The sequence below is a fragment of the Eptatretus burgeri genome, chromosome 5 (genome assembly GCF_056783735.1).
Source record: "Eptatretus burgeri isolate ZD-2024b chromosome 5, Ebu_testis_v1, whole genome shotgun sequence".
NCBI classification, from domain to species: domain Eukaryota; kingdom Metazoa; phylum Chordata; class Myxini; order Myxiniformes; family Myxinidae; genus Eptatretus; species Eptatretus burgeri.
This window is the reverse complement of record NC_140965.1, coordinates 33,092,468-33,115,836: the sequence shown is the minus strand read 5'-3', so window position 1 is coordinate 33,115,836 and position 23,369 is coordinate 33,092,468. Positions and strand designations below refer to the sequence as shown.

General features: G+C 42.1%; 1 protein-coding gene across 1 annotated transcript in view; it reads left to right on the top strand.

Moving 5' to 3' along the window:
* LOC147026189 (ephrin-B1-like) overlaps positions 1-23,369 on the top strand; it is a 140,572-nt gene that overhangs the window by 57,606 nt on the left and 59,597 nt on the right. Inside the window, exon 3 of the mRNA XM_085881326.1 lies at positions 21,248-21,340. Within this exon, the coding sequence (XP_085737452.1) occupies positions 21,248-21,340 (93 nt within the window). The remainder of the gene's footprint in view (positions 1-21,247; positions 21,341-23,369) is intronic.

Here is a 23,369-nt window from a genome sequence, read left to right as displayed (position 1 = left end):
AAGGTATCACCACGCCACTATAACGCACTACCCCACACACTGCTTTCAGTGTACTACCCCACGCACTAGTCCACACGTCATCAATCACCGACGCACACTCACACCTTTCACCAGTACATGCAGTGCATCAACCCGCACCCCCACCGTGACCCACATGCCAAAGAGAAAGACGGTCTTTCAATAATCTGAAGGTACTGGGGTATACTCAGTTGGCTGTGCATCCACATAATTACAATAGTAGATCTAAAAAAACATACTGAATGATCAGGAATCAGTGGGAATCCAATGATGAGTGGCATTTCCGTATTCTGATAACCAAAAGATGTGTGCATGCTAACACATGTGACCAGAAGTGGTTTTCCACAATTGGCCGCATGTGGTTGGTTGGGCCTCTTGGCTTGAGAAGGTTTGCGGACCGCAAGTGAAATGTCACCTGAGGAGGATTCTCTTTCCTGTGTGTTTTTTAAACATCTGGGGAGCAGAGTTTACTCAGACTTTGTTTGACCGGTTGGCTGTGTTGTGCAGCTGAATGATGTATTGTCCCAACAGCATCAATTTAATGTTTAATAAATAATACACAAATATGTGTGATATATTAGTCGACATTGTATTGGGACAGTTGGGATCCCTAATTCAAAGATTAAATTTATTTTTCATTCCGAGAAAAAAAAAAACATTCTTCAATTACACTTTTCAATTTTAACGTTGATCTTGATCATGCTGTGCCAAACAAACTTTAACAACTAATTGTCACATCCACAATCACTCATGTTTGTGCATAATTTGCTTGCAGGTTCTTGATTACACACTCCAAGTTTATATATATATATATATATATATATATATATATATATATATATATATATATATATATATATATATATATATATATATATATATATATATATATATATCAGCACATGCTGGCAACATAATGATCAAATTGAAAAGTGCACTTTCACTTTTAAAATGTTCATTTTTTTTTTTCCAAGGAAGAAATGATGACAAGTAAACATAAGGCTGACAGGATAGCCTAGAAGTATGCACACTCACCTCTGAGCAGTCTCACCTGGGTTAAAATCTCGACTCAGCTATAAACTGTCATTCCAGTGTTTTTCAGGCAGGGCGATTCATCAACGTGCGTGCCGTCCCTCGGATGGACGTTAAACTGGGTGTCATGTCTGCTAGCATTCGTTACTGATCATTATCTATCCCATGGTGTCCTTCTTGAAGAGTAGGTTTGCTATCATGGGAAAAGTCCAACCTCCTGCTCCAACTTGCAAGGGGCACTCCATCAGCAGCACAGCTGCACCCCCCAGCAAATGATGCTCCCCACAGGCATGTGCTGCATATGAAAGACAAAAAAAGATGAAGAAGAAAAGGAAGAATAAGTAAACTTAAACACAGTACGATGCCTTGCTCCACTCATTTAGTTCAAGTGTTCACAAATTTTAATTTTTCTTCAATGTAATATACCTGCACCAACATCCCCCCTTCTCTCCCATTACCCTTACCAGTTTGTGTTTTTCTTTGTGGGCTTTCTCATTGCTTTAATCAATTTTTTTATTTGTTGTCGTTGCATGTTTTTGATTTTGTTGGAGTGGGATTTACAACTTGTGATAACAATTGTTTATTGAAATGCCACTATTTTCATCATGCAATTTGAAACAACTCTCTTGCTTCCACTCAGCTTAATTATGAACATCGCGATTATTATTATTATAAGTTCATTACAAAGGAGATAAAATATTTTGTATTTATATGTGCAGAAAACTTCGTTGATGAAAAAAAGAAGTAATTTATTACTAGCATAACCCGCGCTCTGCGCGACATGTTGGGGTGGGTGTGTTTGAGAAAGGAACTGATGCAGAGTATCAGTAGTAATTTTACTTTAATGCAGTAAGTGAATACGATTTCACTGTTTCAGAACCATTTTATTTACTTTTTTTTGTACCATGCACCTCATATGGTCCTCGAGATAATGTAAGCCGAATATCACGTTACTCGAGCGCAGAACAAAGTCGATGATAGCGCGACACGAAACCACAAACTCGGAAATAATATATAAGATTGACTAACTACATGTTTGTTTTTTTTTAACTACATTACAGTTTGTAAGGCTGTCACACAAATCATGCACACATACAGACAGACATCAAACAACACAGGATTTCAATTCAGATAAACACTGCCTTGACCATGACCTTGGGGGTAATGATGTAACTCCCTTCCCAGGGTACTACTAAGCGATCTTTTGATGTTGCCTCGCCATAGCCAGTCGGTCAATTAAAGAGAAATCTACCCTCCCCCCACCCCCCATTCCCCTGAGGTCCCAACCCACAAGGCTGGATTTATGCCTAAGTGACCCAGATGATGAGGCTCGGGGGTGGGGTGGGGGGCACTTGCTGCCGGACTTGGGGTGCGCCTGCCACAGAGCAATAACAAGGAAATTTGACACTGGAGACCATTCGGCTCATCTTGCCTTCACCACACCAACACCAGATTAAACTAGAGAGTCCATAGAACACCTTACCATTTGTAGTGTTCCAGTGTATTTTGATGGGGATCAGGTTTCTATCTTGACCCCGATGTGACGGGCGTCGCCTCCGGATAACTCTGAGAGGACAGGATGTCTTCTTTATAGACCATGATCGCCAGTCACCCCAGAACTCCGCACTGGGTCCCACACCCAAAGTTGTGTTACCATACAAAAACGTTTGAGTATGAGCATTGAGCAGGTACCGTGCAGATGATTACATAACTAATCTTAACTCGTAGGCCGAGCGTGACCATTAGTTACCTGACCTGGCACTTACCAAGCCCAATTTATGCTTGGTTATCCTCTGCTGCAATCAGGACTGACAATAAATCAGGACAGTTTCTCAAGGAAATGGCTTTTCATGGCAGTAACCAGAAAATCTCAAAGTACATCACAAAAACTAAACGCAGTGGTACGTATATTCCAGGTTTGTTCAGCACGTATACATCCCCCTTATCATATATGTGACAAACCTGCCTTCGGAATCTTAACAGTGACTTGGCAACTCTGCAGTAGCTGGCGCCGCATGCATCTGGGAAAGGAGAGATGGGAAGTGGGCCAAGAGAGTGGGAGAGAAAGATAAAAGCTGGGGTCATGTACCATGCCCTTACACCTTGCGCCGGCTCAGTAGAGCTGGCACCACCAATGATTCTGAAGATGGTTTGGTGTCGGGACCCCTCGGAGTCGCTCCTCACCGTCGCCCATGCACTGCCTTCTCCATGCGCTCTGGTGTATCATTAGCACCATGAACTGGGTGTTGGTTTTGGCAGTTAAGTGCGGGAGGTGTACCAGGCGAAGCGAGTGTCAATGGTTGATTCAGGTGGCGCAGTTTAAGGAACAGGGAGGGCTTGGTGCAAACCTGCGAAGGGATGAGAGGTGTCGAATGTGTAAGAAGAAATAAACATGGGAATGACAGAAAAGTAAACAAAGAAATGAAATAGAAGATGGAAAGCAGACTGAGAACAAAAAGAAAGACAGAGGAATGAGGAGAAAGCAGGGATGAAAGCCGGTCAGACGAGTATATGTGCTCAGAGAATTTGCAAGAGGTTTGAGTGAGGCTGGTGTCTCTGAGCGTTCACTCCCCTTGCAGTCTCCTCTCTCTCTCTCTCTCTCTCTCTCTCTCTCTCTCTCTCTCTCTCTCGTCTTCTTCCTCGGTGGTTCACTCTTGCCTTGTATTGCATCTGTCTCCCCCTTGCTTGTGTCCCCCCTCTCCTCAGTCCATTGGAGGAGCTCGCCCACCGACCAATTGTGCCTGATTGGTGTTCCAGTACTCCCACCCTTGGTGACACCTGGTGATTGGCCCTTATAGTTTTAGCATGTTGTGTATGTTGGATGATTGATCGAACCCAGGTGTTCACCAAACTTGTCTGAGGCAGCTGCGTTTCGTGTTGAGGCCAGGGGTTAATGAATGGCAGCTGGTGAGTTAGGACAATTTAGCGGAGGGACTGTAGCTAATGTGTAGTATGCGGAGAACGTGTGGAGTAGGATGAAGTATATCTTAGAAACTACAGGTTTGTTTTCCGATTCATGTTCCAATTCATGTTCAAATATATAATATTCAATCAAAATTAAGTTATTCCTTGATTATTATGAACTGACGTTTGTAGACAGATGAACAGCCAGACAGACAGACTGATGTGAACCAATTACTTGACTCCACTTTTCGCTTCGCATGTGTGGGGTAATAAATCTGGCAAACTAATGACTGAATTTAATTGGGGTGTTGGGAGGAAGAGTGGGGATGAGAAAAGTGAGGCAGGCTCAGGGACATCACCAGGGTCTTAAAATACAATAAACTTTTTTTTTAAATGGGGGAGGTGGGCATGTGGTGGACAAGGGCGGTTTAAGGGTGAATAATGTACAACATCGACCACACACATGCCATATCGATGCCGTGACCAAGACACACTATCCCTTGTTGAGACCCTCTCACAGACATCACAATCAGTACAGATGTACACAATCACCCATCCATCCTGCAAATATCCCTGTACCCCTCTATCTCGTATGCCTAAAGTACCTACCTAATTCAAATGTTAACCTATCTATTGTTCTGCTTCCACTACTTTTTCAGTGAAACCATTCCATGCATGAACTATTCCCTCTGAGTGAAAGACCCCTACCTTACTACCATCTTAACTCACATCTTCTTTACGCTCAGGATATGGCCCTTGTTCCTATCACGGTCTATTCTGCTGAAGAACTCTTCTGCACTTATTTTGTCCATACCCTTCATTACCTTAAACATCTTTAACATATCCCCTCATCATCACCTCCTTTCTAATGTATAAAGTCCGTCTTCTTCAGCCTGGAAACACCAATCCCTTTCCCCCAAAATGATTCCCATTGCTACCCCAATGAAAAACCTTCTTCTCTACACCATTGCTCTATCCATAGGTTGACATATATCACTCTGCTGATAAATTCTATTCCATGTCCTTGTCTTGGGGAAAATACCAGAAAACATTACCCTACAACCCTTTGCATTCAGTCACTTACCCAATATCATGTACCTATTTTTCAAATCCTCCGAGTAAACTTTCCCGCCATAATTTGGTGCTCGGTGTACCACAACCAACGTCTTCCTGCCGTGACTCAATATGATGTCATTTAACCTTCCTTCGATGTCCCTAACTCCTCCACCTTTGAAACTGCACACAACTCTATGTCTATGATCCTTCCGGCAGAAAGAAAAACCAACATATTTAAGTTTTTAATCGCCAACAAAAAGTCCCTAGTATCATTCCTACCTATCTCTAGTGCTGCACCCCCACCCCTGCTTGCACTCGCTACACCCTCACCCCAACCTGCACTCACTACCACTTCACCACTACCTGCCTTCGCTACCCCCCTCATAAGCTATTCGTAATTTAAATAAATGGAGAGGATGTGCCAAAGATGGCATCGTGTGATCCAGGACCTGCCCTGTCCACCCTCAGGGTTTATTCATGCTCTCTCCTCTACATGCTAAGGGTTAAGCAAGAAAAACGCACGTAAAATTTTTGGATCTTTGGTATAACTCGGCAAGGATCTGAATCGAACCACCGACTTCCCAGACTCAAACCAGACTCTCTAACCATATTAACACAGAGTCTGGTTAATATGTAAGAAATTAAAAATAAATTGAAAATGTTGACTTTTTTCGGACTATTGTGAGTATCTTATTCCGAGAACTTTATTGAAGAGTCCTCGTACCATTGCACTCACATTTTGCATCGTGTGATGTACCGGAAGAGCAAATGACCACTTAATTTAACAGGTCCAAGGATTGTTTTTATTTATCCCCCGCTGCATGGTGGAAGAGGGATATTGTTATCACCCGGGTCGTCCGTCCGTCCGTCCGGCTGGCTGGCCGTCAACATTTATAGCTGTGAGTGCGATAACTCATAAACTGTTCACCATATCGATTTGAAATTCGGGTCACACATGTACCACCTGAGATGGAAGAACCCTATTGATTTTGGGCGTGGCCGGATCCAAGATGGCCGACTGGGGCAGCCATCTTGAAAAAAAAAGGTTTTTTTGTAATAAATGGAAAACCGCTTATCTGATTTCAATTATTTTTGGTTACTATGTTCCTCACCCCTGGGGAACTTTTTGGAGATGATGACCAAATGGTGTCTTGTTTCCAATTCACCTCCCTCATTATCTGGAATATGCATGACCTTTTTCATTCAATGGTGGGGGATTCCCCATCTCTAATGGTATATTTTTAAGATGGTGTAATGTTGAAAATAATATGATTCCCAAGTGCTGAGAACATAATTATGTGACAGACCATTTCCTTTCACTCTGTTTTGTTTATTTTATGCCATTGTGAGGATGTAAAGCCGTTGATATTTGCGACTGCTCACAACCCACTGATATTTCATATTGAACAAAGAATTAGAACAATTTATATGAACATTATTGAATGAGATGTCTTATATCCACAAAACTCTAATCAGAAAATTGCAGAGAGAGTTGAACATTGATCTGCAGCTTGAAATGATTCTGTCGATTGAGACTTTATTCATTATTTGCATTGGTTACGGGTTTCCTTGCTGTAGAATCACAATCACGTATTTATTTCTATAAGTGTATGAAACTCATGGATGATGCACTGAAGTTGGCAATGGTAGGGTTGACTCGGTGGGTTGAAATAACACTCGGTGGGTTGACTCAGCCTGTTATCCATCTGAGGTTGGCAAAATGCGTACCAGCTTACTGGGGTAATCAACCAATTGAGCATCCTGTGTCAATGTGGTGACTCATCTAGAACTGTACTCCTAAGCCAATGAAACTTCTTTGGCAGCCCTATGTACCTTTATGGCATGAAAGGAATGGTTATTATTTTCTATTGCGGCGGAAGACAAGTAAGCTCCATCAGTATCGATTTTTTTTTCCTCCAACATCGAAATATCGGTGGGCTCATACCAGTATATACCGGTATATCGATATCAACAGGTTTTTTTTTTTATGAGTGAGACCACAGTATTTTACGTTTCAACGTTGTTTGTGTAAAATGCACACACAAACGTGCACATGCTTCTCACTAAATAAAATGTAATGTCTTACTGACTGCGTGTGTGCTGCTCAGCGACAATTGGCACATGCGATGATGACATGTACACATGATGACAACATATTATATGCACGCTGATAATGGAACATGCAAAGATGACATATACAGTATCGATATCGGTACAGTAATCGACACTGACCGATCTCAGTAATCGCCACAGGCCGATATCGGTATCAGTAATCGCCGAAGGCCGATATCAGTATCAGTAATCGCCACAGGCCGATATCGGTATCAGTAATCACCGAAGGCCGATATTGGTATCAGTAATCGCCACAGGCTGATATCGGTATCAGTAATCACCGAAGCCCGATATCGGTATCAGTAATCGCCGAAGGCCGATATCGGTATCGGAAATTGCCACATGCATTCTCAAGCACCCTGATTCAAATAAAATAACCAATTGCTTTAGAAACAGCTATGAGGACAAAGGAAAATGTGATTGTTCTTCCACTGCTGAGGTTAAAAGTTAAAACTGACTGTACCTACTTTCTGGCCAAGTACGTCTTGACGTCATACATTCCAGGCGTATCTGAGTGCATCACAGTATCAGTTAAATTTGTTGTTTCACATTTCAAAGGCAGGCTGAAAGTATTCTGGGCTCCCAAGCAAAGGGGGCACATTTCACATGCAGTCTTTAACAGCCCCATTATATTGTTGCAAATTTGGAAGCTTACTGCACACAACAGCCAGGTCCTATCGATCAACTATATCGGTAAGTATGTGTTTCTAGTTAGGGTCCCATCCTATGTTTAATGGGTGATTAACTGTACGTGCGCTGAATTATTTTATAGTTTGGACTTTTACATTTTAAACTACAACAACGACATCTGCCTTCGCTTCCTTCCACCATCATCCACCGGCACCCTTGCACGTGTGCATGTCAGCACGTACGTTGTTGGAGTCCAATGTGCCAGGCGGGGTTCCTTTGGACATTGGCATCTTGGATCTCACTCCAAATATGGGCATGGCGCCCCTCTCAGCCAATCGGAGGGGTGCAAGCATGTCTGCCGCCTCTCGGCCAATGGGGAGCCAATGCAACATATTGCTGCTCGACTTTCTGGTCGAGGGGTGGAGACATGAGCACCCCCCCTCCCCCGACCAATCTCGAACGGCCGAGAGATCACCCGACACGCCTGTCCAATGAGGAGGGGGATGAAACGAAACAGATCCCTCCCACCTGTGAAGAAAGAGGGATAATTGTGTAGGGGCGACTGGCTGAGAGAGTCTTCCCGCTGTGAATCGCCTGCCCGCGAGCCGGAGGAGAATCGCTTGCCTGCCTGCCGAGCTGACTTGCTTTGCCTGCATCATCGCCTGTTTTGCCGGTGGAGCATGCCAGCGCCTGACGCTACCCTCCGTACCTGGTGCTTGGCGCGGCATCGTATTGTGGGTTCGAGTCCTGCCGGGCCAGATCGTCGAGAACTGCATGAAGCGGGAAGGTCCAAGCCAGATTCTTACCTCCAGCTCACCTTCCCTCCGAGCTGGGGGTATCAATAAAGGCCGTGGCCATCATTTCTTTTTTGGGAGTGTGTGTCTGTATGTGGGCCCGTCTTTTAAGTTGAAACGTTTAAGTGCCGTGTGTGTAAATTGCATTCCTTTTATTCTGTTAACTCTGCCTTCTTGCGTGCTCCCCTGCCCCATTATAAATAAATATCCCTTTTGTTAAATGTTCCAGCTCGTTTCTGTGTTTCTTTCATTGGATTGGCACGGTGTGTATTGAGAAATAGTGAGGCCATAAATTGTTCATTTGGTCCGACAGGCCTTGGTAACCTCCGCTCAGGTTACACACGGTTCGGGCACGGTAACGGCTCGTTCTGCTCGAGGTCCGTCGAGGGTGTGAATTCCCTGGTAGCTTTGCCCACGTGGGTAATTAGGTATATTCAAGTTTGCTAATTGACCCTACCCCACGCGGTCAAATTATTGGCGATCCATGGTCGAGTAAGGGACCCGTGCCTTTCGGACTTATCCGAGAGTCACGACCTAAATTCCGGGTGTTCGGTGGGAGACGACTCCACTGCTCTACCTAGCGGTCATGCTCACCACCGATACCTGGCCCCGCAACAATATAACATGTTAACTAAAAGGAAAGATTGGTCAGTGTTGCTTCTGCAGAATATGATAACAAATTAAACTCTTTAATCTGATAAGGCAGAGAAACTCATCTTTCTCAAGATGAATATAACCATTATGGACTTTAAATATTAAAATTCTTATACGTGGCATTTTCCACATTTTGAACTGTGCAAGCATGGGTAAGAAGTATTGGTTGGTTTCTCGGTGTGCTTGTTAAATCACCAGGTGAGTAGCTCCCACTTGTGCGCTGATACCACCATTTACAAAACCAAGTCAATGGCCGATCAATTTCCTTACTGGTGAACGATTGTTCAGAACAGAATCCCTTTGTAACCCTAGGAACTCCCTGCACTGTATTTTGTATAAAACTTACTTTTCACACAACCAGACAAGTATGAAACTGATTTTTTTGTTTATATACCGATTTATTTTATTTGGGGGGGGGGAGGGCGGTGGGGGTGTACACAACCCCCTGATGGATCACTGTGAATGGACTGTGGATCTGAATTAGGTGCTTCTGACCACTGATAGGAAGGGCATACTGTATCTGTCCTTGTTTATGAGTGAACCTACCTGGCTTGTGAATGTACAGGTTAAGTTTAAAGTGATTATATATTCTGTTAATCATGTTGCAAATGGGGTGGGTGGGACGGGAGCTGTGAGGGCTGTTGGAAAAATATTGTTTGTCTGAGCTACAAGAGAAATTATACGAGATTTTTGCATCTATTGGTAAAAGTTGAAGCGTCCGTGTGTGTGTGTGTGTGTGTGGTTTTTTTTTGTACACTGCTCTTTCCCAATTCCACATCCAGGCGAAGCATGACGTCATCGCCAGGCGCCAATGGAAGGGAGTACTCAGTTTTTACTCCATTTGAATATTTTCTTGTTTGTTTGTTTGTTTGACCAAGTGATATCTGAGCCATCCTTTGAGCTGGGAAGCTGAAATTTGGGGGACAAAAGTGAAGATATGCTTTGGCAAAAGCATTGTTAATTTTTTTAGATTCATCAATTAATTGAATATTTACTTAACTGTTTTCAATTTATTAATTACTTATTTATTATCTTTCTCATCTTGGCAATATCTCAGGCACTTTATGAGCTCTGAAACTCATATTTGGACATGACAGTGAACAAGTGATTTGGTTATAAAGGGTATTTTTGATTTATTGCTTATTCAATTAATCGATTAATTATTCATTTTTTGATTAACTAGTACGGGCACGTAGGTGCGTGCCCGTAGGGGCGGGCCCATAGGTGAGTGCCAGTGTTTGCAGCCCTCTCTCGCCCCCTCTCTCTCTCGCCCCCCCTCTCTCGCCCCCCTCTCTCACCCCCTCTCTCTCTAGCCCCCTCTCTCTCTCGCCCCCCACTCTCATCCCCCTCTCTCGCCCCCTCTCTTGCCCCCCTCTATCCCCCCTAGTCTCGCCCTTCCTCTCCCCCCTCTCCTCTCTCGCCCCCACTCTCACCCCCCTCTCCCGTCCCCCTCTCTCGCAGATATTGGTCGACAGATAAATGGCCGTAACTTGGGAACTGCTCGTCCGATTAATATCAAACCTCGAAAAGGCACATCCGCGGGTCCCCAGCAATATCCCTGGCAAGTTTCAATCAGATCGGACCGTCAATCGTGCAAAAAATAAATAAATAAATAAATAAATAAATAAATAAATAAACATTAATTGTGACGTCATTCGTGAGGTCATAGCACCGTGTCTTGTCATTGGTCGACAGATAAATGGCCGTAACTTGGGAACCGCTTGTCCGATTAATATCAAACCTTGAAAAGGCACATCAGCGGGTCCCCAGCAATATTCCTGGCAAGTTTCAATCAGATCGGACCGTCAATCATGCAAAAATAAATAAATAAATAAATAAACATTAATGGTGATGTCATTCGTGAGGTCATAGCACCATGTCTTGTCATTGGTCGACAGATAAATGGCCGTAACTTGGGAACCGCTCGTCCGATTGATATCAAACCTCGAAAAGGCACATCCGCGGGTCCCCGGCAATATTCCTGGCAAGTTTCAATCCGATCGGACTGGTGATCGTCCCGTTATTAATAATTTGGGAAAAAATTGGCATAATAAGGTGAGAAGGTGGAACGACACCTTCAGCTGCCATATATACACCTTTTCAACACTGAAAAATCAGTAAAATGGCTGTAACTTGGGAACCACTCGTCCGATTGACATCAAACCTCGAAAAGGCACATCTGCGGGGCCCCGGCAATATTCATGGCAAGTTTCAATCAGATCGGACCGGCGGTCATCGAGAAACGGCGGTCGCAGACAGACAGACAGACACACACACACACACACACACACACACACACACACACACACACACACACACACACACACACACACACACACACACACACACACACACACACACACACACACACACACACACACACACACACATTGCTGGAATTATAGATAGATGACTTAATTTTTAGGAGCCAATTTTCAAAAAGTTACAGATTCAGATGAAACAGTGGTGATTTAGGTATGATATTCAGCAATTTATTGAGAAATTAATTCTTTTACGATTTATTTATTTTAACTTTGCAATTAATCAATCAATTATTGCACACTGCTCCCTCCCAATTCCGTCTCCATGTGCTGCATGGCGGCATCGCCGGGCGCCCCCACAATGTTGTATGCTGGAGGATTTGTTATTTATTTATTTGGCATGGGGGCTGTGTACTTTGAATGTACCTCTACTTGTTTTTTATATATTCACTGTGGCCACTAGCTTAAGTTAACAGGAAATTATGGGAAATCAACATCTCTCGGTCTCATTCCCTGCTATTTTTCATATATCCTGTATGTCCATGAGCCCGATTTGCATTCAGGAACAATTATGGTTGACCACTATGAAATTGCCCCTCTTTTGTCTAAGTTCTGAAAATTATGCTTTTAAGATTATTTGAATTACCGATTTCATGCTGGTAATGGCAGGTTAAAAGTTCTCGGCAAGCAGAACCAAGTCACTAGAAACACAAGAAACATGCGCAAAAGGCCTCATCAGCATTCATGCATCATTTGAAAGTCCCGCATTGAGAATGGCAAAAATTTCCAAATGAGAGCCAGCGCCACTTGAGAAAAATCAGGCAAGCACTGCAATGTCATCACTTCATTGTTCTGAATAGGCAGTAGTCGAGTCACAAAATGAGATATGTAGCTAAATAACATGCTCGAGGCATTTTTGAGGAAAAGTTGGCAACCAGTTTATGTTACCTAATTTGGGTTAGCTGAATTCAAATTTGCTGTCTGCCAAGCTGTATCTTGACTGCTTGACCCTGAAAATGACGTAATAAGCCATGCCCCTTTTTGCCGAATGCGCAATATAATTCTCCTTTAAAATGGCATCAAAACTATCATGTGTGGTATCAAATTAAAGCTAATGACATGTACATTGCATTCATACTGTCAATTAATTAGTTTTATATGATCTTTGGTCAATGAAATATCAAAAGGTCATGATTTGTGTGAAATATACAATCAAAATTATATATACATTTATGGTCCTGGAATGAAAAGGAGAGGAAAGTCAACTTCTACTTTAATTAAAAGTTGGTCAGGTTTAGATTAAAAAAAGGATTAATATGCATTTAATATTATTTGTAAGTGTGACCCATCTTGGTCTCTGAAAAAATATATATACCTAAGAGTCACAATACCTAAGAGCAAAAGACTGAACATGAGACTGAAGTAACCCAAAATGACATTTAGTTGTCTCAAGGTATGATACACATGTTTGAGGATTACTTCTAGATGTATTCAAAGGCACAACCTTTTTTATTAAGCGAGAAAACATGGCAATTTTGTGATGTAGAAGAGACAAATTTCAGCAACATTGTTACTGTTTTTTTTAATTCCGGTAATGGTTATTACAATGACTAAAGAATAAGATGCATGTTATTTTTTGGTCAAATTAATTATGTTGATTCCCTTTAATTTGACTTTCCTAAACAATATCGCTTTACTTCAGTCAATTTGTAATTAACCTCCGCCATCGAAGATGGACGGAAGTTACTGTTTTCACCCCTGTTTGTTTGTTTGTTTGTTTGTGAACAATATTACGGAAAAACTCCTCGACGGATTTCGACGAAACTTGGTGGGGGGATTAGGTATGGTCCAAGGATCATGCCATTAGATTTTGGACTTGATCCAAAGTCCAATATGGCCGCTATGGCGGCCATTTTAAAAATATATATTTGAATTTTTGTTTTTGCATCTCTACATGTTTTAAGTGATTTCCAACCGCCCCCCCCCCCAAAAAAAATTGTTAGAGAAAAAAAGAAAAAAATTTGCAACTTTTTTTTCAACAAAATTTAGATTTTTTTTTTTTGCATTTCTACATGTTATAAGTGATTTCCAACAAAAAAGATGCCAAAATTATAATTGCGGCTGATTTTGGAACTTCAGGTGGATATACCCATGTAAAATCGATTTCTGTCTCAAGGAATTTAGTTATGACGAATGAATTGAGTATGTAAAAGTTAAAAGTAAAAGGGAAAGTTGCAAACTATAACTCTGTGCACTGTTGACGTCAAATTGAATGAATAGGATATCAGGTTCACTTGAGTGACCTTGCAGTATTGGTGGCGGAGGTTTTGCATGCTACCGAGTGCTCCCCCTCTAGTTCATGTTGTTTTCGTATTGTATCAATCTTGTTAACTTTGGAACTTCCACTGTTACAAACAGCCCTGAATAACATCGTTTTGTAACCTTAAGGAAACAAATTAACAAATCGAAGAGATACTATAAATCTAACTAGTTCCACTTCATCAAAAATAATGATTAGTTCTATTTTTAAGACCATCAAAGTTGTTTTTCCCCACTTCCGATTTTATTACTGGAAGAGGGATGGAGGGATCAACACTCCAACAAAACTAGTTACATTTAAAGGACTTCATAAATCTTTTGATTTGTTCCCTACCTAAATTATCCCTGATAATGCAATACATACTTCTTATCAATGAGTTGGCAATGTTGAAATCTTGCACTTTTGTATGATACCAAACATGATTATTATGTTTAGCATCACTAAGAAGGTAACCTATGGTAATGGGTGTGGCTTATAATGTGATATCAGGGGTCACCGGGTCAGGATACAGATTGACAGAACTTTTTAAAAATTCAGCATATAGGGTAATATAATGTATCAACCATGTACACCAAAAAAAATTTGTCAGATTTCTTTTTCATACTAACAAATTATGCTTCAGGGTAAGCCGGCAAGGCCGGAGCAGTAGGTAATTTGACGAGAAGCTTCTCTATTTTAATCTTGATTTACATTAAAATTGAGTTGCTCCTCATCCAAACACTTGTTAGATCACCCCATCGCTCCCATCCCTGATGGTTTATACTGAATAATGATTCCTTAGAATGAAAAAGAACGATATTAATTTAGTCCTGAATTGTCTTTATAGAGCTATGTAGAATTACATAATATGATATTATGACCTCATTTGACCCAAAATGACCTCTAAATGACCCCACATGATGTAATATTTATTTATTGATCATGTTTTTGCAATGTTCATGTCATTACCTTTCATATGATACCACACATGATATATTTACATTAACTTTTACAGTAAACCGTATTGCGGAATATGCAAAAAAGGGCGTGGCTTATTACGTCATTTTGAGGGTCAAGCGGTCAACATACAGCTTGGCAGACAGCAAAAATTGAAATCAGCATACCAAAAATTAGGTGAAGTAAAGTGTCTGCCAGCTTTTCCTCAAAAATGCCTCTCGGGTTGTTATATTCAGAAAACTTGACCAGTCTATAGGCATCGTGCCAGAATTGTATCCTTCAGATTAACTATTGCTGAAAATTTGGATGGTAGTGATTTAAATAATAACTAAAAAGGGTGGAACAAAGATTAATTTTGAAATTTCTGACAACTGGAAACGTCAATGCTGTTGAAACTTAAAAACGCATGTAGTATGGTGATGATTTCCCATTTCAGGAAAGGCAAATTATTCCTACCTTTTTGAGGGGTTGACCAGGGAACATTATTCACCCAAGTGTTTGATGAACTTTTCTCACAAGCCAGGCTTTTACACAGGCAATAAAAGTGACAGGACTTTCTAATTTGTTCAGGATGCTGGCGATGTAGCTCCCCTATTCCTTGTGAAGGACACCATGGAATTTTTAACTGCCACCAACTAGTGCTAGCAGATGGGACACCCAGCTTAACGTTCATTTGAGGGATGGCACACGCTGTGATTATTCACCCTGCCTGGTTACAGTTTATAGCTGGGCTGAGGTTTATAGCTGGGCTGATATAGTTTATAGCTGGGTTTATGTACGAATCCGATTTTATATGAACCAGGATACCAAGGTTACAGTTTTTAGCTGGGCTGAGGTTCAAACCCAAGCAAGCTCAAAAGGGAGTGCCCTCTAAGCCAGGGGTCAGCACCCCAAGTAACAAGAAGAACCATTTTCAAAATTCGGTCAAAAATGCAACATATTAAGAGCCACAATACATGTTACACCTATTTCATTCTTTGTTCCAAAGCCAGATTTTACTCTTTTTTTTTTTAAGCTATTTCATTTCATTTAATTTTTCTGCAACGGTTTCTTAATAATAAGGCGCTCATTTTTTTCTTTCACTTTCCTCACTCAAATCATCGAATGCCTCCTTTTCATACCTCGTAATCACTGTAAGTGATTCTTTCATTTTCATCGTACGTCACTTTTCATCGTACATCGTTTTCATTGTACATCATGATTCTTTCGTACATCACTTTTGTAAGTGCTTTCGTTTTCAAATTATGAGCTTGGAGCGATTTCATGCATTATATGAGATGATTTTCCAGGATGTACTCTCACGGACTAATTCAAGTATATCATCAAAATATGATTTTCGCTTTGAGGATCGGATCACATGGATCGCATGTAGTATGGTGATGATTTCCCTTTTCTTCAGACATGTCCACTTGGAGAACTGAGTCACAGTATCGCCATGAAAGCTTGTAAAGATTGAAGCTTGTGGAGCAATCGCCAAGTGGGTTAAGTACTTAAGCAAGCACTCCAATGAAATGGTTGAAGAAACTTTAAAAAGAACGAAACATTAAATTTTTTCATATGTATCTATCTATGTCGAAGTGACGGGTCGTATAATGAAAGCAGATCACACAAAAAGGAGAAACATCACGTAAAATTAAATTGCACATTTTCAGTGGGTAAGCCACCACCTGAGGCACTGCACGACAATGCTTGTCAAAATCTGGAGTGAAATCTGAAACTGTGAAGAAATTGGCGATGTTTTGGTTTTTTGGTATACCCCATTACGAAACAACTTTCCAAGCCAGCCCTTGCATATCAAGCGTTTCATTTAAGTGCTTGCTTAAGTGCTTAAGCCACTGAGCAAGTGCTCATTTGCAAGACATGATACACGGCAAAAGTATTTGCACCGTCACTGAATATATCGATCAACTTTAACAAAGTTCAGCCTGAAGTTCACTTCAGGCCCCACTCGCCTGCGTTTGGCCGCATGTTGTCAGGCGGTGGCTCGCCCACTGAAAATGTGCAATTAAATTTTACATGATGTTTCCCCTTTTTGTGTGATCTGCTTTCATTATACGACCCATTACTTTCACATAGATAAATACATATCAAAAATTAAATGTTTCATTTTTAAAGTTTCTTCAACCATTTCATTGGAGTGCTTGCTTAACTACTTAACCCACATGGTGACTGCTCCACAAGCTTCGATCTTTACAAGCTTCCATGGCGATACTGTGACTCAGTTCTCCATGTTGACATATCCAAAGTTAGGAAGGCAAAATAAATTAGAGGATTACAATGAGTAAAAAATGTTTTCAGTGGTTACAAAGTATAAATCGCCATATCACTCCAGGATACCCGAGAGGTACGCATGCTCATACTAACCTGTCTAGTCTGGGTTTGAATCGCGACCCAGCTATAAACTGTCATCCTCATATTTCACAGGCAGGGTGATTCATTAGTGTGTGCGATGTCACTCAGATGAACGTTAAACTGGGCATCACATCTGCAGGAATCCCTGCCACACTCCTCTCCCCAACCCCTCTCCCTCTCTCACCCCTCTCCCTATCTCTCTCTCTCTCTCTCTCTCTCTCTCGCGCTCTCTCTCTCTCTCTCTCTCTCTCTCTCTCTCTCTCTCTCTCTCTCTCTCTCTCTCTCTCTCTCTCTCTCTCTCTCTCTCTCTCTCTCTCTCTCTCTCTCTCTCTCTCTCTCTCTCTCTCTCTCTCTCTCTCTCTCTCTCTCTCTCTCTCTCTCTCTCTCTATCTATCTCTCTCTTTTCTCTCTCTCCCTACCCCTCTCCCTCTATTCTCTCTCCCACCTCTCTCTCCCATGCTCTCCTTCTCTCTCCCACCCCCCCTACTCCCCTCATCCCTTCACCCTCTATTAAGGGGGCTGTTAAGGACTGATGATTTAGTTTTTAATTTAAAACAGTTTCCCCATCGTGAGACATGTGCAAATCAGATTCGGAGTGAGCCGACCGGAGGGATGCAAAGGTCGCTGCATATGCGAGCATGCATACATGCAGGCAGGTCTTTTCCAGGTAGATAGCGTCAGTTTTAAATGCTCCTGCCAGGTTTTATATAGAACCCGGCAGTTAAATAGAAAATGTTGCTGTTTCGAAAATGTTGCTGCCAGGTTTTATCACCCTTCCCCTCCCCTCACACTGCTTTCCTACCCTTCCCCTCATACCACCTTTCATTCCCCTTATGCTGCCTCCCTTCCCCTCCCCTCACACAGCCTTCCCTTCCCATCATGCTGCCTCCCCTTCCCTCCTCTCACACAGCCTTCCCTTCACATCATGCTGCCTTCCCTTCCCCTCCTCTCACACAGCCTTCCCTTCCCATCATTCTGCTTTCCTTCCGCTCCCCTCACACAGCCTTCCCTTCCCATCACACAGCCTTCACTTTCCATTACACTGCCTTCCCTCCCTCTCTGCTCCTGCTTACTCCTCCGTTTTCCACTCCCATGGACATCTCTGGGTTGTCTCCACGTGCTGTATTAACATGCTGTTTTAACGTACCCCATTTTGTCAATCCTGTCCTACCCCCCCCCTTTCTCCACAAGTCCCACTACCAAACCTCTCCTCTCCCTCTTACCTCCTCCCAAACTCCCTCCTCGTTTAAAATGATCATTGGGGGAAGGGGTGGGTAAGAGCAGTTGAGGTTTGAGGGCTGTATTAATGCAGACAATATGAAATACGCTTGGCAATTCCCATTCCTACAACTCAAGGAGTTAATCTTTCAAGGTATATAGACAGCATAACGTTCATGCAAAATCCACAGATCACCCAATTTAATTCTGGTGTACATTCTTTATTCACCTATATCACTGCACTGCTCTATCTCCATTGCTTCTTCTATATCCCCATATCCAGTTATATTTTAAACATATAAACTGTCCCTGCTGCTACCTCCTTCTCAGGAAGACCATTGCATACATTAATGTGAACTACCCCACCTTAATACTGTCATAACTCTCCTCTTATTTACTCTTAGCCTATGCCCCTTGTTTCTTCTTGCTTCCTATTCTGTTAAAAAAGTAAAGATCCCCTTCATTATTTTAAACATTTTCAAGATCTCATAATTGCCCCCTTTTGAAAGTAAAAGTCCAGGCTCCCTCAGCCATTCCTCATAGCTTTGTCTATCAAGCCACGAGGTACCTTGTCTCGTCCATCGAAGTATTGTGAAAAAATCAATCATATACATTTTTGAAGGCTCCTTGTATATGCCTCAAATAATTCCATGCTGAGGGCATATGAAAAGGTTTTACTCAGATGGGGCAAGTGTGAGCCCAAAACCTGAACACCTTGTATCGTTTTCTGAACAAAGTCCATGTTATATTTGAGGCACTGTGGTGCATGTCATCTTGGTTCATTATCATGCTTAACTCATGTAAATTAGTTCTCACTTCTGGTTATAGCTTTGTCAATCTACTCCCTTCGCTGAGCTGTTTGTTATTCCCTTTTTTGTTGGTCTTCATATGACTGATCAACAAAAAATGTTGCACAGAGTTTCTGTTATTGCTTGACAAATTGCGGTTGAGATGAATTGCCATTGGTATTTAGATGAAGATATCTGAGGCTTCCACGCACGAGCTCTTGCCACGCGTATTGTGACCACAAAAGCATACGGCGTCGCCCACACGAATGCTGCCATGAAGGATGGAATTTTTAAAAATCCTTCTCGTATGTTGCATCTCGTGCCACGAGCATTGGAGAGATTTGGTCACAGACCAATGGTGCAGAAGCAAGTCATTATAATTAATGTAAACGTATCACATTTTATGAATTTTATATTCTATTTGGAAATAGCTGTGTCTTTTAATTGATTTATTTATTTAAGCGAAATTTAAGGTATGTTCCTTTTCCTCAGAACTCCTCTAATATCCTGCTGCTGTAGGTCTAAGTGCCATGCATTAAAATAAAATTGGGGTTAAAAAAAAAAACAAAAAATACTGTGGTCACACATTTTGTAACTACATTGATCAGTAGTGATGATGAGATTCCTGAAGGGGGTGGGGGAGGGAGGAAAATAATTCTAATTACAATAATTGTTTTTGCCAAAGGCTATTTCATGATAATATAACTGGCTTGGCTGGTTCTTGGAAATCAAAGCTGATTGCTTTGGATGTTTTATGAATTTGTATATTTAATGAACTATCGATGCTGCCTCGCCTTATGTGCTCATCGAGGCAGGAAACAAGTGACGTCGTGGTTTGTGCCTCAATAAATGGTTTACTCTATTTTTTTTCTCCGTTTATGGTATGAATTGAACAGGGGACAGTTTCTTCAGGACAGATGTCAGGTCTCAGAGGTTGAAGCCAAGCAGTGGCAAGATTTCTTTTGGGAACAATTTTGGGGTACTTTCGGTCTTCCTCCCACCAAATGGTGGGGATTTGCTGGCTGATAAACACAGATGGAAAACAACCGCTTGGGGAGCGTTGGGCCTACAGATGGAATTCCACAAAGGTGGAATCTCATGATGCTTGCTCAGGTTGTGGACTTGTACTGTAAGTGGTAAAGCATTCTCCAAAGGCTATGGATCACCACCAAAAAGGATATTGCATATTGAATAGTTTTTTCTTCTTTAACAGCGATAATATTATTCTCACGTTCTTGTGGGGTTTACTGGGGGAAGCTTAGCCCAAATCTTTCACGAACCAGCGTTCCGACGTTTGACTAAGGTTCGGGCAATAATTTAGAATTTGGCCATTGTGCCAGTGAGAGCTCGACAAATCTTCATGAAGGGCACTGTGCGATCTTTTACCTCCACCAAATAATACCACGAGACAGGATGCCCAGTTTAACATTCATCGGAGGGGTGGCACACACATTGATGAATCACCCTTCCTGTGAAACACAGGAATGATGCCTACAGCTGGGCCAAGATTCAAACCCAGGTGAGACAGCTTAGAAGCAAGTGTGCGTACCTCTTGGCCATGCAGATGGAATAGTTTAATATTGCTTATTATTTCAGATTAAGCTACGATTACAAAAGTAATGCAAACCAAGCCAGCAGCCAGACTATAAAGTAGAATAACAAAGTTTCTACCAGATGAATGAGTACAGAGGGAAAATGGATGATGAAAGACCTTGGCATGCCACTCGCAGTCCTCGGCCCCTCGCCCTTCATTACACATTAAAAGGAAATACAATAAAACCACAATGTAATGACCAGAATAGTAGCTTCGTGGGATCCCCTGGTTGATCCGAACCTCGAATGGACCCACACTGTTCAAACACGTTGCAGTTGTACATCTTTGCGTGCACGCGGCTTATTAAACAAACCCCACCACTTCCATAACTGTTTGTTCATTTCTTTGAAATCAATAACGGTTGCAGTATTAAGTTGTGCTATCTATAACATCATGTGTATGCTGATTATTTCAATTTTGATTTACTATAGTGAACAGGTGAGGTTTTTGTTGTCCATTTTTGGTCGTACAATTGGATAAAACTGATGTCTTTGAGGTTTACAAGTTAGTTGTGATGGTCCACCATGCTGTCACATTGGCCGTTATAACCAACAATGTCGTTTCACATGTCTCGGCAGCAACATCAACGGGAACACGGCATGGGCTGGCTCGTCTGCGTGGTGGTGTCTGCCACACACATGGCATGAGGCTTATCATGAGGGTCGGACAAGGTGCGTCTGAGTACTTCATTGAATTGCTGTAATTTTTAAACACCTGTGTGCATGCATTATTGCTGATTTATTATGTAATGGTTGGATTTGAAACTTCAGGTGACAGCCCAAAATCCTGTCCTACACACACACACACACACACACACACACACACACACACACACACACACACACACACACACACACACACACACACACACACACACACACACACACACACACACACACACACACACACACACACACACACACACACACACACACACACACACCTGAGATTTACTGTAGGAACCCACATCTAATGTCATGTTACTGTGCAGATTGAAATTTCTGTACTTGGCGGTTAGCACAATCATGGGAGAAATCTTTACCTTTGGCCAAGCGTCCCGATGATCTGCGTAATTGCTGGGTCGCGGGACAAATCCACGGCCAATCTATATTTCATTCAGATTCCCCCAGAGCCACCAGATGAAACCGTCACAGGCGAGCAAGGTAAGCCAAAGACCAAGTAAGGTTCAACAAGTGTATTGTGTGATGTATTTACAGGCAGTTATCACAAATCATATATCCCAATAATTAACTCCTACTGATACGTGCCCCTCAGAACAGTCAAATGACGATCGAGACCTTCATTATCTTACGCCTTAGGCCTACAGACACACATGATAGAGGGCATAGGACGCCTCAGGACAATCGGAGTGACTAGGCCAAAATCGATAGTGTTGTGTTCAGTTGCCTGCTCTGGTCCGTCCACCACACCGGCCTGAGTTGAAGGAGGGAGGTCCGATTCAGTAAGAGTGGGCATGGCACCGGCAGAACGAGGTGTGGCAGGTCTTGTGGAGGCATTGTGTTGCTCAACAGCTCTGCTGACTTGAGGCAGCCTTGCTGCAACTTGAGACCGGGCATCTCCATCATTCTTATGATGCCACGCCCCTTTATCACATCAGACCCACACGTCATCGGTGAAGCTGTGCGGCTGCCATCTCGCTCACTATTGGTTGTCGGTCTGGTCTGGGGGAGGAACCAGCCTTGCTGGAGCCCTCACCTTGCCGAGTTAATGCTGCAACAAGGCCTGGATAATCATGGTGCCTTTTCCCACCTAAACTAAAGGCTGGAGGCCGACTTGTACACAAAAAAGGGTTTACACAGAAAAAAAGGGGTAAACACACACAGAAAACCGAGGTATAAAACATCAAGTGAAGGCTCACAGGAATAAGGGTTGTTAGACACACACTGAGGTGGGTCTGACGTTTCCATCTCGACTAATTAGTATCGCATATCTAAAATGACATTTAATTACTTCCTGCTTATTCTAAACATTCAATATGGGAATAACTTTGCAATTTATTAAGCATTTATAAACCCCTAGGAACCATATCTGCAAAACTACCTTCGCATTCCTCTCTCGAGGCTTCACTCCAAAGGGATGGGGGCAATGCTGGGCATGATCCCATTTATCATACAGGACTACTTTCTACCCTAGTCTAAAGTCACACATGTACATCAAAGTTAAATATATATATATATATATATATATATATATATATATATATATATATATATATATATATATATATATATATCAAACAGTTAATTTCCTTGTGTGAATACATCGCTCCACTATAGCGACTGACTCATCTGCTAGTACACGTCACTTAAACTACGACATCCGGATGCAATTTAAACAACATGAATGACTCTATCAAGAGGGCCTCTTCTGTCTCTAAAGAGTCCACTTAGTCTTTAAGTGTTTCTGGCCCCTCCTACCAGTGGCACATCCAAAACTTGGCATCAAGGGGAGCAAACTCCTGCCAAATTATATATGTCAGCAGGGAAGTTCAACGCTAACCCTTATTGTTCTCAATCATGAACCACCTTAGCTGGGACAAAATAAAACCGTTATGAAATGAGTACATTCATTTTGATGTCTCTAAATTACTTTATTCCCAAACCCCAAATCCTCACCCTCCCCCTTCCAACCTCCACGGTAAAAGCCCTGCATGAGGGAATGCCACATAGATTATTTGGG